Source organism: Ranitomeya imitator, chromosome 5 (genome assembly GCF_032444005.1).
Source record: "Ranitomeya imitator isolate aRanImi1 chromosome 5, aRanImi1.pri, whole genome shotgun sequence".
NCBI classification, from domain to species: domain Eukaryota; kingdom Metazoa; phylum Chordata; class Amphibia; order Anura; family Dendrobatidae; genus Ranitomeya; species Ranitomeya imitator.
Window position 1 is genome coordinate 363,266,724 of NC_091286.1, and position 14,938 is coordinate 363,281,661.

General features: G+C 41.3%; 1 protein-coding gene across 33 annotated transcripts in view; it reads right to left on the minus strand.

Annotated features, from left to right (window-relative positions):
* The window catches only part of RIMS1 (regulating synaptic membrane exocytosis 1), a 540,636-nt gene that overhangs the window by 332,670 nt on the left and 193,028 nt on the right, over positions 1–14,938 (minus strand). For all 33 annotated transcript variants that reach the window (XM_069726596.1, XM_069726604.1, XM_069726589.1 and 30 more), the window contains one exon: positions 2,678–2,745. In XM_069726596.1, the coding sequence (XP_069582697.1) occupies positions 2,678–2,745 (68 nt within the window). The remainder of the gene's footprint in view (positions 1–2,677; positions 2,746–14,938) is intronic.

The window sequence follows — 14,938 nt, forward strand, 5'->3', positions numbered from 1 at the left end:
CCAACCCTAACCCTAGCCCCAACCCTTACCCTAACTTTAGCCCCAACCCTAACTGTAGCCCTAACCCTAGCCCCAACCCTAACCCTAGCCCTAACCCTAGCCCTAACCCTAACCCTAGCCCTAACCCTAGCCCTAACCCTAACCCTAGCCCTAACCCTAACCCTAGCCCTAACCCTAACGGGAAAATGGAAATAAATACATTTTTTTTAAATTATTTTTCCCTAACTAAGTGGGTTATGAAGGGGGGTTTGATTTACTTTTATAGCGGGTTTTTTATTGGATTTTTATGACTGGCAGCCGTCACACACTAAGGCTGGTTTCACATTTGTGTTTATAAACACAGCGTTTTAAAACGCAAACGCATTTGGTGAAAAACGCGTTTAAAAGCTGCGTTTTTTAGGCACATGCGTTTTTGCATGTTTTAATATGTTTAATGTTTTTAATGTTTTTAGGGTTAGGATCCCTTAGGGTTAGTGTTGGGGGGTGGCTTATTAGTGTGTATTCTTGTGTTTTTCTATAAAAACGCATGTGCTTAGAAACGCATGCGTTTACATAGACATCAATACTTTTTTTTGCCGCAAAATACGCATGCGTTTTTTTGCGGCAAAAAAACGCAGCTAAAAATTACTACATGTTGCATTTCTGCAACACAACGCATGCAGAGAAAAAAATGAATGCGTCGTCAAAACGCATGCGTTTTTAATGTTAAGTATAGGGAAAAAAACGCATGCGTATTTTTGCGCAAAAACGCCAAAAAAAAACCGCAAATGTGAAACCAGCCTTAAAGACGCTTTTTATTGGAAAAACTATTTTTTGCGTTACCACATTTTGAGAGCTATAATTTTTCCATATTTTGGTCCACAGAGTCATGTGAGGTTTTCTTTTTTGCGGGACGAGTTGACGTTTTTATTGGTAACATTTTCGGGCATGTGACATTTTTTGATCGCTTTTTATTCCGATTCTTATGAGGCAGAATAACCAAAAAACAGCTATTCATGAATTTCTTTTGGGGGGGCGTTTATACCTTTCCGCGTTTGATAAAATTGATAAAGCAGTTTTATTCTTCAGGTCAGTACGATTACAGCGATACCTCATTTATATGATTTTTTTATGTTTTGGCGCTTTTATGCGATAAAAACTATTTTATAGAAAAAATAATTTTTGCTCGCTTTATTCTGAGGACTATAACTTTTTTATTTTTTGTTGATGATGCTGTATGGCGGCTCGTTTTTTGCAGAACAAGATGACGTTTTCAGCGGTACCATTGTTATTTATATCCACTTTTTGTTTGGCGGTATGATAATAAAACGTTGTTTTTTGCCTTGTTTTTTTTTTACGGTGTTCACTGAAGGGGTAACTAGTGGGACAGTTTTATAGGACGGGTCGTTACGGACGCGGCGATACTAAATATGTGTACTTTTATTGTTTTATTTATTATTTAGGTAAAGGAATGTATTTATTGGAATAATATTTTTTTTTATTATTATTTATTTAGGGTTTTTTTTTCACACATGTAAAAAAATTTTTTTTTTCATTTGCCCCAGGGGGGCGCATCACATTTTATTAACAGATCGCTGATCTGACACTTTGCTGTGCACTGTGTCAGATCAGCGTTCACACAGGCACAGCAGGGACGCTTACCAGCGCTTGCTCTGATGCAGCCCCGCGGCAATTTTGGATCTGGGCCTGTTGCAGGGAGGAGGTAAGAGACCCTCGCAGCAACGCGATCACATCGCGTTGCTCTGAGGGTCTCAGGGAAGCACGCAGGGAGCCCCCTCCCTGCGCGATGCTTCCCTTTACTACCGGAACAGTGCGATCATGTTTGATCGCAGTGTGTCGGGGGTCAATGTGCCGGGGGCGGTCCGTGACCACTCCTGGCACATAGTGCCGGATGTCAGCTGCGATAGTCAGCTGATACCCGGCCGCGATTGGCCACGCTCCCCCCGTGAGCGCGGCTGATCGTGCTGGACGTACTATTCCGTCCTTGGGAAGTAGGGCCCACCCCACATGGACGGAATAGTACGTCTAATGGCAGAAAGGGGTTAAGGGTGAGTTACAATAATTAATTGTTTGACTAAATATACCGGTGTAATTTTCAAGGTGATCATTTTTATGTGGCCCCCGGATGATGGTAGAAATTTCCAAATTGCCCCTGGCTGTAAAAAGGTTCCCCACCCCTGCTTTACTTAGACAGATAGTGGCTGATGACCGGATCATGCAGCTTATTTGAAATGCCTCATTTATTCTAATAATGGCTGGACCGTACATGACAAGCAGTATTTACCTATCTCCTTATAGACTGTAAGCCAAGAGCAGGACTCTCACTCATCCTGAAACTGTTGAATTATGTGTCACTTTGTAACGTTTTTATTTTCTGCACATGTTCTCGCTTAACTTTAAATTGCTGTGGAATATGTCGGTGATATATAAATAACATTATTATTATTATAATTATTATTATTACTACTACATGGGGGGGTCGAACAAGCGCATCTTTAAAGGATCTAGAATGCTACGAGCACCCATACATCTGACCTTTATACAGGTGGGGCCCAGGTCCAAATTTTGCAACAGTGCCCACCGGACTCTAGTTACATCACTGTTTCTCATAGTACAATTTTCACATCCTAGCACCCCATGAAATGTACTGTTAGGAGACAATGGTGAATTTTCTTACCGAACCAAGAGGGGATGTGTCTCTAGTGTGCCACGTGGCAGGATCCAGCCAGTAATAGTCCAAGTCACCTGTAACAAAAGAAAACATTAAAGATAGATACACTTTCAAGTCTCCATATTTGCATTTTTGTTTGTACCAGTATTCCTTTTCTTTTGCTGAGAAAGATTTGCCTATAAAGTGTTACAGAGGAAAAAAAAACACTAACCATAGGCATACCATAAAATAATAAAAGCAGCATTACTCACCTGTTAAACAAAACCTGTCAGCATGTTTTTACACAAGTACTGGTTATCTAGGCACTTTCTCCTTCCCCAGTAAAATAATATACTTTTTTGTAGAGATCTGATGAGAAATCCAACATAGAAGGCATATGCAAATCAGTCTGGAAGTGCATTAGGGGTGTGTCAATGCCTTTAGCCTGCTTCTTCCAAGTGCTTTCACATGCCCTTAATGCACTCCCAGCCTGATTTGTATATAGCTTCTACACTAGATTTCTCAAGACTTGGCTCTTTAAAACAAAATGTGTAATTTTTATTAGGGAACATACCACTACATGTAAAAAAAAAGTTCACAGGTTCATCTTCAATCCGCTGCCACTCCGGCGCCATAAAAATACTGTTCAGGTATATGTCATTAATGCACTAAATCGAAAATGTAATGCAGCTGATGTACTTACCTAGGTCAGAAAGGATTGTCTAAACTAGTATATGAAACTAGTGCATGAAACCAGAAGTCAGTTTACAAAAACATATAAAAGCTATAAAACAGCTGTGAACAATAAAAACAAAAGCCGTACATAAAATGGTATCACTGGGTATTTGGATTTAAAGGCAATTTCTAGATCAATCTTTAGGACTAGTCAGTGACATGCAGAATTCATGTAAAAGGATCAGTCTTGAAAATTGTTATTTACTTTGCATATATCGGTAATTTTAATAATCCAGATTTAATGATTCAAGATGTCAAACAGTGTAGCTTTAAGCTATTGGATGGTTTCATCTTTGTAAATGTGTTCCAACCAAAGATAGTAGCGGTATTATTATTAATAATAATTATTATTATTCTGGTAACTACACATAGCGACTAATAAAATATTCAGCACAGTGTCTAGAATTACATTTCCCTGTAACAGTCATCAGCCATGCGCATTACACCACAAATTAGTAGATACTGTAAAACGCGTCAGTGTCTGGAGTTTTATAGCTTTTTAAAACTTCATTGGTTTTTAATGCCTCATTATAGAAACTTCATCTTGAATATTTAACAATATCCTGGAATGAAAAAAAAAAAGTTTATTCCATTCTGGATATATGATTTTCTTTTCGTCCGGCTACATCTGGAGACAGATTTATATGGTAAGTGTTTATTGACTACTTCAATAATGTATTTATTGCGGCTCAAATGTAGAACTTGCGTTATCGAAAAAGCCCTTTTGGGCTGAGAAGTAAACGTGTCCTTCTGTTGGGACACCCCCAACCCATCCTCAAACGCCGTACTCAGCGCTGACCGCAGACTCCTTCCATCACAGCCCCCGTTAATCACAGCACACAAATAGGCACTCATTGCTTTTCAATAGGCTCTTAAAATGTACTAACCACAGCAGGACTGAGGGGACACAGGACACTCCAATTGTCTTCTGCCAAACACAGCGGCTAAAAATAAGCCAGACAATCTGTATGAATGTTATCCAAGACAATACCGCGGGTCTATGAGGTGCGGACATGCAGGTCCTCTACCATGATGCAGATTAACCCTTCCCAAGGCAGGCATGCTGGATCCTCTGCACAATTGGTAATAGGGTATACAACATACCGAAGAGCAACGCATGGCGGAAAGCAATATATACATAATATCAGCATTTCTCAATGGGTTAAGCATCCAAACCAGCAAACCGAGCAGATTACAGCAAGCCCCAGTTTCCTTCCGAATCATGCAGCTACGGCCGCGCTGCTGTAAAATGCTGCATTGTGTTAAGATGAGCACACAAAATCCTGCCCCATCTGCAGTACCACGACTGTTACCTGTCCCTGAGTGCAGCGTCTGGAGCAGAAACTGGACAAGCCCAGAGAACATATCAGAGGCACGAGAATGCTCATAAAGCGAGCCGTCGTCAGGAATGTGGCTGGCGAGCGTCGTATAAACGCACAAGCAGCGGTGCGATCTAACCATTGACAGCTATGTTCACATAAAACCCATCAGCGCCGGCTTTCTTTGAGGTCTGAGCCAAAATACTCTGCAGCGTCAAACAATTCGCGTCGAGGAGGCCAGAGCTGCCATATACAGCGTGCTGCTGTCATCAAAACAAATCTCTGCAGCGGAGTGCCCTCATTGATTAGCACATTAATCAATAGCTACTCAGTGCAATGCTAACTAGATCTCGGCTTCCCCCGATATGTCTAACCTGATGAGTTTAAAATTAACGGTCTCCTGAAGAAGGATGCAGATGCCGCTCTTTTGTAGACAGTGGCATGAAATAAATATTCTACCTCATAAAAGCTGATGTGAGAAAAGTCAGGCTCAGGAAATTCAGGATCAATAAGACTGCCGCAACCATTATTCCTGTTTAGCCAGGATATTCTAACTGGCTTCCAACTGACTATATGGTAAAGTATAGGGTAAAATAACGGGACTCATATGTGTTCACAACTACAGTGCCACAGCTCGGTTGCCAGATATCTGGGGCCACAAGTTCCTTCCCTGTCCCTAAAACTAGGGGTTCCCTAGCTATCCCTGCTCCCTGATTACTTATGATGAGGAAGACACCAGGGCTACATACTTGCTGAACTCCTGAATCAGCTCTATCTCTGTCCCCCTCCCCCCCAGAAAAATGGGTAATAATAGTGTATGAATATACACAAACCAGACAAACAAGGAAGGACGCACAGGGATAAAGGAAAAATACCAATCATACAAATATGCACTAACAGACAACAGAGAGAAACACCAATGAGAAAAGGAATGTTAACCAAATAGGAGAGGAAGAGGATTGTCAAACAGTCAAACAGTCCAAGCAACAGTCACAGAACAATACTCAAAACGCCTCTACCAACAACAGACTTCTGCACTCCACACCAGGCAGTACAAGACTTAACACTGGCAATCCAGATTGTCAGAGGCGAGTATATATGAGAGGGGAGTGGCCAACACTGAACAGCTGAGATCATCCAAGAAGGGAGGCTTCAGAGATTCTAATTCATGATTATTCCATATCATTAGGATTTGTGGAGGTCTAACCTTAGAGTTATGCGTCTGCCCACAGTTCAGTAATCTGCAAACCGACTCTGCATGAGTAAATAGTGCTGTGTTGTATTTATGAATCCTTCCATTCTGTGCTCTGTGCGCTAGCAGGATTCTCTGGTGCCGGCAGCGGGTGGTCATCTGAGTGCAAGTAAGTGATATTCATACTCCAGCTACATTCCGACTAGATTGTTTCCAGCCTTGCTCAATACACCTGCATTCAATGAAGCCGTGCCCATCTAGTCGGCATGTGATTGAATGTATGTGTATGTCCTGTGAGAGCTCAGATGCCTGCAGTCACATACTGTATAATGAGTAAAGACTTGTAGCCTAAGGCCAGACAATCCCTTTAATAAATGGAACACATTTTTTTTTTTTAAATGGACAAATAATGTTCTTCTTCTGTGTTGTAGTTTTCTTCACAATGGGAGAATGGCTTGGCCAGGAAATACTAAGGTAGCTCAATTTAACTAGCTACTCCTTTATGGTTCATACAGACGTCCATGGATCTCAGTCCAATTACGGATCGCAATACATGGACGGGCCACTTTTCTCCTGACTGGAGCATGACAACGTCATATATTTCTATGAGACTGCCACGCTTGGGTCAAGAGACCAGTGGCAGGTCTGTGGACCGAGACCCACAGGCATCTGCATCAGACCTTATTTTGAAGATCAGTAATGGTGTGAATGGTTGGAGTCGCACTGATTGGTAAGTGATGGCATATACTAGCAATAGCACATGCAAGTGCAATCAGCACAGACCAGGGAGTCATTTAGGTAGATTAACACATATGTGTGAGCAGGCTTGGACTGTCCCACAGGGAAACTGGAGAATCCTCCTGTAGGCCACTGTGTAACAGTGGCCCCCACGTCCATCTATATGAGCAGTAATACACATGATTCATTATTTTCAGACAAAGACAGCATTAAATTAATCATTTTATAAACTACCCAGTTAATTGCTATATATAGAGTAGGTATAGACAAAAAATATATATATATATTTGCATGTATAGGAACAGTGGGCCCCCAGTGTCAATGCTGCTGGTGGTCGATAATGACTTTTAGGATTGCTACTTCCAATAAATGACACTAGAGGTCAAATCATCTTCCTCTCTGAAGAGGCAATGTGCATATTTAATTTCCCAAAGTAGCACTGCATGGCCTATAGGTCTCCTCACCCTGGCAAGTAAGGCAGGAGAGAAACTACCCTTTAAACTCTAGTAATAATGAAACCGACTGCTCACAGGAACTAGGGGAGGAAACCTTCTTTCTGCTAGCTGTGATAAACTGCCTACAAAGCCGATAGAGCCTGGGGATCACAGCTTCCCCAGTGCCTCCACTCCTCCAACCTTTACACCCCACTTAGTAATTTGTGAAATCCATATCTTCTACTTCTGCAAGCCAGCTCTGTTGCACCAACAAGATCAAATCTTCAATTTCGCCATTCAGCTGTAAGCCAGTCGATTTCACCGCTTGATACATCTCTGTGTCTGAACACCATACAGAAGAATATAATATACATATACAGATGAGACTGTAACTGTACAGGATCAAACCAGGTACAGAAATGATAAGCATTCATGCTGTCAGCTCCATCTCCTCTCTGGCTCTCACTGTGCTGCTGTCCTCTTGATCTCCTCCCTAGCTACCACTATGCTATTCTGCGTGAAATCCAGCTCTCCCCATCACAGCTCATACAAGTATAGGAGAGGTGGAGCATGTATACTCCCGCTTAGGATAGGTAAACTCCTATTTAGTGGCTCTATGCTTGAAAATAACACCGGTAAGTGCTTTGCAACCAATCAGGACAAAGTAAGAACCACCAGAGCTACAAATCCATGCATATATTTCATATTTTGCTGAAATGACAGGTACACTATTTTTATTTTAATTTTGGATGCTTGGTATGTTTCTAAAAGGAAATAAAAAAATAAATCGACACAAAAATCTGAATGATTTGGCGCGGATCTTGCCGTGAGCTTCTTTACAGCCTATATACAGGTGCATCTCACAAAATTAGAATATCATCAAAAAGTACATTTATTTCAGTTCTGAAAATAGAAAAAGTGAAACTCGTACATCATATAGAGTCATTTCAAGTGTTTATTTCTGTTAATGTTGATGATTATGGCTTAGAGCCAATCAATACACAAACATCATTATCTCAGTAAATTAGAATACTTTATAACACCAGCTTGAATAAATGATTTTAAAATCCGAAATGTTCGCCTACTGAAATGTATGTTCAGTAAATGCACTCAATACTTGGTCAGGGCTCCTTTGGCATCAATTACTGCATCAATGCGGCGTGGCATGGAGGTGATCAGCCTGTGGCACTGCTGAGGTGTTATGGAAGCCCAGGTGGCTTTGATAGCAGCCTTCAGCTCATCTGCATTGTTGGGTTTAGTGTCTCATCTTCCTCTTGACAATACCCTCTATGGGGATAAGGTCAGGCGAGTTTGCTGGCCAATCACGCACACTGATACTGTTGTTTTTAAACCAGGTATTGGTACTTTTGGCAGTGTGGACAGGTGCCAAGTCCAGCTGGAGAATGAAATTTCCATCTCCAAGAAGCTTGTGGCAGAAAGAAGCATGAAGTGCTCTAAAATTTCCTGGTAAATGGCTGTGCTGACTTTGGTCTTGATAAAACCCAGTGGACCTACACCAGCAGATGACATGGCTCCCCAAACCAATAATGATTGTGGATATTTCTCAATCTTCTCCCTATAGCCGTTGGTAAAGTTACCCAACCATCTCAAATACTCACTGGCTAATTTCTTGCATCTTTTAACTGCTTCATATCCTCCATAATTAAGTATGGCTACTTCGTGTGAAGTGGGCTTCCTTCAGTGTTGCCCATGCGACCACTGTAAGCTACAATTCCCACAACCACCTGACAACCCTGTATAAAGGTTTCCACAATCCTTAAATTCTTCATGTAATTTAGATCTATTCCCTTTATGTGTCCACTCCAAGGCTAAAACATGTCTTTGATGCCCATACCAACCAATCACAGCATAACGTTCTTTTTAATGAAGCGGTTTAAAAAACAAAAGCTGAACTCCGATTGGTTGTTGTGGGTAATAAATACAGTTTCTCTATCAGACAGTGTAAATAAAGTCTGGTTATATTTATATTGTATTCTTAGGTAGGAGGTGTCTTTTATGGCAAATATGGATATAAATATTCATGCTTCTAATGCGGAAAACCATTGGTGTTTAGTGGCTGGTACTCCTGCACTTAGTCCGCTATGTGTATCACATAGCACAGGAGGGAGCGGTTTCTCCATTTACAGGAGTGGGCGCACAGTGCCCATGCCCACCCTGTCAGAGAAGATGTTGCAATCACACGTGCGCCATCTCGCTCCAGAATAAAATGGTTGTCTGGTCCAAATCTATGTCTGCTGTCACTGTGTGACTGCAGACTTACGAATCCCCCCAGTGCACGCACTGCCGGCTGCGGGGATTCACTGGTTTCTGACCCAGAATCGGAGGGTATTTATCAGCAATACATACCCCCAGCAAGTGGGCGCGGCCTCGCTCCATACACTTGTATGGTGTGAGGCCACGCCCTCTAGTCGCCCACACCCACTGGATGGCAGCATCTCTAGTCAGAAGGGCGGCCTTGCTTAATACAAGTGTGTGGAGTGAGGCCGCACCAACTGACTGGGCTCTGGCCGGGAGTATGTATAACGCATACATACCCTCTGAGCCCGGACGAGAAAACGCAAATCCTCACAGAGAAGTGTGTGGGGATTTATAAGTCTTCAGTCACACACAGTGACTGTAGACTTATCAATTTGGACTGGATATCCCCTTTAAGAAAATACCCAAGACATAAATCTAAAAAGGTATGCTCTGAGCAAGGGCAACCCGCCATGAAAGAACTACAGGACGCATGCAAGGGCAGCAAAAGCCTCTGACGCTGTTTTCAGGGGGTGATGTCTGGAGTGACGAGCACTTTTAGATATTGTTTAGATCTGAGATTTAAAGGTACTAAGCTGTGACTGGTACTGTGAGAGTAAATTATTCTGCCAGCTGGTTTTTGCTATGTAACCTGACAGTAGGATGAGGTAGGTGGGGCAGATGTGTCACTTACTTTACTGGGTGCCGCAGTTGTGATAGAATCACAGTTTTCTCTGCGGCAGATCTTGTAGAGCTTGAAATGCAGAGCTGTGTATAACCCCGCCAACACCGCTTATTGGCAGCTTTATGTGTACAGTGTATATAGGGAGAAAGCTGCTAATCAGTGATCTGGGCGGGGTTGGACCAGGATGCACAAGAAACCTAGTCCTGTAGTGATAATCTCCAGCTGATAAAACACTGATTTTATTAAAACAGCAAAACACAACCCAACAAGTGACACATCATTGGAATCAAGCTATCAGTCCCTAAATAAAATCTAGAAAAAAAATTAAACCACAACAAAAACTATTTCCAGAAAGACGTGGCCAGTACTTCACGGGTACAGAAGAATGTATTTGTTACCTTGATATTGTGAAAGTACATAATGATCCTGTAGCTTACCGGTTACACAACGTGAGACAAGTTAATCACTCTTGGCTTCCTCGTTTTCTCATTCCCTTTGACAAGATCCACAAATATTTTATTTCTGGGTTGCAGCCATTTCAGCGCTAATGCATTTAACCCCTGTTGTGCCTTGTGAAGCATGGAGAGACCTGAACAAAGGAGAGACTGCAGCACAGGGTTGTTTCAGGGCACAATTTCCTTATTTGCAGTTGGATTTCCACTTTTGGATTATAAAATGTGTTTATTAATTATTATAGAAGATGATTGATAAAGGGTCAGCAAACATCACAACCACTGAGATAAATTGCACTGTCCATATACAGATCATGTCTCTGGTGGCAGACTACTATCCATACTACTATAACAGTACCAGCAATATCCTATAAAAAAAAACTATAATCCCCTATAATTCATTACAGGCAGATTTTTTTTCTTGCTTCACTGTAAACCTGCCGCTTCCTTTCGGGGGAAACCACCAACTTATTAGCAGGGTTACTTGACAATATACTGTTCTGCTACTTAACCCCCTGCTTCTCTCTACAGAAGAAAACTGAGAGAAGCTGGATGAAACTAGTTGGCATGTGACCGCAAATACGCAAACCGCCAACTCACATGGAGAGTACAGCAGAATCGTGACAGTATGCGCATTGCTCACTCTCACAATTGAGCTGCCTTCAGGCACATAGAGTGTCAGCAGACTTATTTTTAACCCAAAGAAGCTCTTTAACCCCTTAAAAACAAGCGCCATACATGTACGGGGCTCTTCAGAAGCTGCTGCATGGAGCATGCTCAGGAGATGAGCCTGCACCATTCCAGTAGATGATTGCTGTGTTATTCAGCCATCATCTGCCTCTAACAGGAGCCGGTGAAGTTGAGCTACCATTACTGCTGTTAACCTGTAAAGTATCCCTCTCAATCACTGACTGACGTGTGTGTACAGTGCACAGCATGATAGTGGGATGTCGATGGGTTTCTCATGACAGCTGGGGGACTACGCCTATGAAAACTAGAAGAAACAAAAATAAGGGACTATCAGCTCACCTGTCTGGTGTATGGCAAAAAAAAGACCTTCATAAAAAATTAAATTTATTAAAAATATATAACAATGGTAGAGAACGGACTCACGTCTAATCAGGCATCCAGGCACCTAGGTTCTGACCACCGCGGTCCTTAGGCCGAAGTCACTACAATGCAAGAAACTCGCATGAGTCTTTCACCTCAATACCTCGAGACCGATGCGTGCGGCTGCATGTATTTCTATGTAGCCGCATGCTCCGATCCCTAGTGCCGGCATCAGTGCCTGGTATTGATGCGAGAGACTCGTGCGAGTTTCTTGCATTGCACTCATAAGTGTGACCCCGGCCTTACTCCGAGGCTGGAAAACATCATATTGCCACATAGGATACGCAATCAGGTGAGTATGAATAATATGACAGAAAAAACCCACATGCATGAAAGTGCTGATAAATGAGTACCATAAACAAATATACAAAGATTTTATCCATCAATTAAACAATGTTTTTCAAAAAATATATATTAATAATATATAATTAAACCTGATATTTTATTAATTGAATCTGTCAGCAGGCTTTTTATATATAATCTGAGGACAGAATGAGATAGAGGTTAAATCACTGAATTTATCACTATAAAATGCCAATTGGGGGACTAAATTACTGTCTAGGGCCAATTGGGGGACTTAGAAACTGGTACAAATTTAAAAAAAAAATCAAAATAAAGTATGAAAAAGAAACAGAAAAATATTTTTCCACTAAAAATGATGTTTTATAGAAAAAGCAAAGTAAACAAAAATAGTACATGTTTGCAACATGGTGTCAGGAACAAGTGAATCTGTAAAACTGTACTCATATGATGAACACCATAAAAAATGCTAAAAATTTATTTTTTTATTATTCTGACACACAAAATGGAATGAAAAAAGAGATCAAAAAGTCATACAGAAAAAAAGGGTACAACTGAAAACATCACCTTGTCCCACAAAGAATGCAGCCAGACAAATTCCAACTTTTTCTATGTGCGGCCCAGTTACCCGGTTGGGTTTAAGACCTCTGATCTAGACACTTTGCTGCATGATTCAACCTGTGCCATCTGTCAGGAAGACCTACTTTGCAGAAGAGGTGGGTTTCGGGCATAAGACTTGCTCAAGAAGTCAACAAGCTGTAGCAGTTCACTCTCTTTAGCATGATTGAGGTAGGCACAGGCATGAGGTTGCTTGGTGCAAAACAGGTAGATTTATTACAGTCCGTAAATCTCCAAAACAAAAGGAAAGAATACAGCCTTTTTGAAATCAGGATAAGGAATAACAAAACAGTTTCTCTCTCAGCTCCTGTCAAGTAGACCATTACCAAGAAGTCTTTCACATCTCATTCCTAAAACCTTGACACAAAATCCAGGCCCATTAAAAAAAACCTCTCAGCACTAACAGTGCTGGAGCCTGCTTTTCTGTGCTTCACATCACCGAGGCTAATCACCTCGGTGACACATATCTCCTGTCCATGACCTGTCCAGCTGCCACCTTACAGAGCTTTGAACCTCAGCCAATGAGGAGCCAGCTTATGGCGGTATATTACTAGGTCCTAATCTTGACAGTTCTCCTCATAATTCATGATCAACACTTGCTGTCCCAAGCAGCTACGTCCTTGACTTAAGGCAGATATTTTTTCTGTGTTTGTTGAGCATAAATAGTATTGAAAAAAAAGACAATTCTAAAATGCTCCTATTTTTATTTTTGCTTCACAAAAAAACTAATATAAGTTACAAAAAAAAATTATACAGTCATATCACTGTCAAAAATTAAAAGTTGTGGCCTTTGAAATGTGGAGAGTTAAAAAAGAGGGAAAACATTGCCAGTTACTAATTAAGGGGTTAAATAATATAGGCCTAGACCTCTAATTGAAAATCAGGATATTATGGATGCATTTGTGGAATACCGTATATTCCTGTCAGGTGTCCTTGTGCAGGGTCCCTGGGTTCCAGCATGCACCCTGTCCCTGACGGCCCGCCTTCCCCTCAGCAGGAATGTAGGCGATGCTTGGGTGTGAGCGACCTCTACCAGTTAATAGAGAAATGCTTCTTGTCAACAATAAGTGCATACAGTGCAAATATGGCAATCAAACAGGATCTAGATTTGCGCATTGTGGAACTGAATCTTAAAATAGGAGAATATTCTATGGTTCCTATAATTCTTATGTTCAGGATTCACTTTTTGCAAAAAAAAATCATATACATAACAAAACTGTGTAAAAAAAATCCTTAGGAGACCAGAATTAATTAAAGATGAGCAAATACATTTGCAGGACTCTGGTCCAACAGCCACATCAGTATTCTGTGGCCATCGGAGGAGAGCCATCAAATCTCCTACTGCCGGCCAGCATTCCCGGGGCATCTTCTGAATCAAACTCGTCACAACGTCATTGCTGTACTGTGACGCACTGTGCCCCTACAACCGGTCGAAAAAATGTATGCTGGTAGACAGCATGGTGGTTAACAAGTCTCCGGGGGAGCCTGTTATTCTAAGGCTCTGGGGGAGCCTTTTATTCTAAGGCGCCGTGCTGATCAGAGTTTTTGTCTCATGCAAAATCGTCATGAGAAGAAAACTGCAGTATGCTATCTGTCACATGATAGCGGGTCAGCGATGGGTTGGCGTGACAACCAGAGGTCTACAGCAGATCTCTGTGGATGTCAGTGCCCAATTGCTATGAGCGCCACCCCGTGGACGGTGCTCATAGCAAGTGAGCATTTCTGCTACACACAGGCAGTCTAATCATCGCTTGTGTGTAGCAGAGGCAATCAAAGTACTGCAGCTTCTAGTCTCCCATGGAGATCACTGAAGCATGCAACAAGTAAAAAAAAATGTTTTTAGAAATATTTAACCCCTTTACCCCCAAGGGTGGTTTGCACGTTAATGACCGGGCCAATTTTTACAATTCTGACCACTGTCCCTTTATGAGGTTATAACTCTGGAACGCTTCAATGGATCCTGGTGATTCTGACAATGTTTTCTCGTGACATATTGTACTTCATGACAATGGTAAAAATTATTTGATAGTACCTGCGTTTATTTGTGAAAAAAACGGAAATTTGGCGAAAATTATGAAAATTTCGCAATTTTCCAACTTTGAATTTTTATGCAATTAAATCACAGAGATATGTCACACAAAATACTTAATAAGTAACATTTCCCACATGTCTACTTTACATCAGCACAATTTTGGAACCAAAATTTTTTTTTGTTAGGGAGTTATAAGGGTTAAAAGTTGACCAGCAATTTCTCATTTCTACAACACCATTTTATTTTAGGGACCACATCTCATTTGAAGTCATTTTGAGGGGTCTATATGATAGAAAATACCCAAGTGTGACACCATTCTAAAAACTACACCCCTCAAGGTGCTCAAAACCATATTCAAGAAGTTTATTAACCCTTCTGGTGCTTCACAGGAATTTTTTGAATGTTTAAATAAAAATG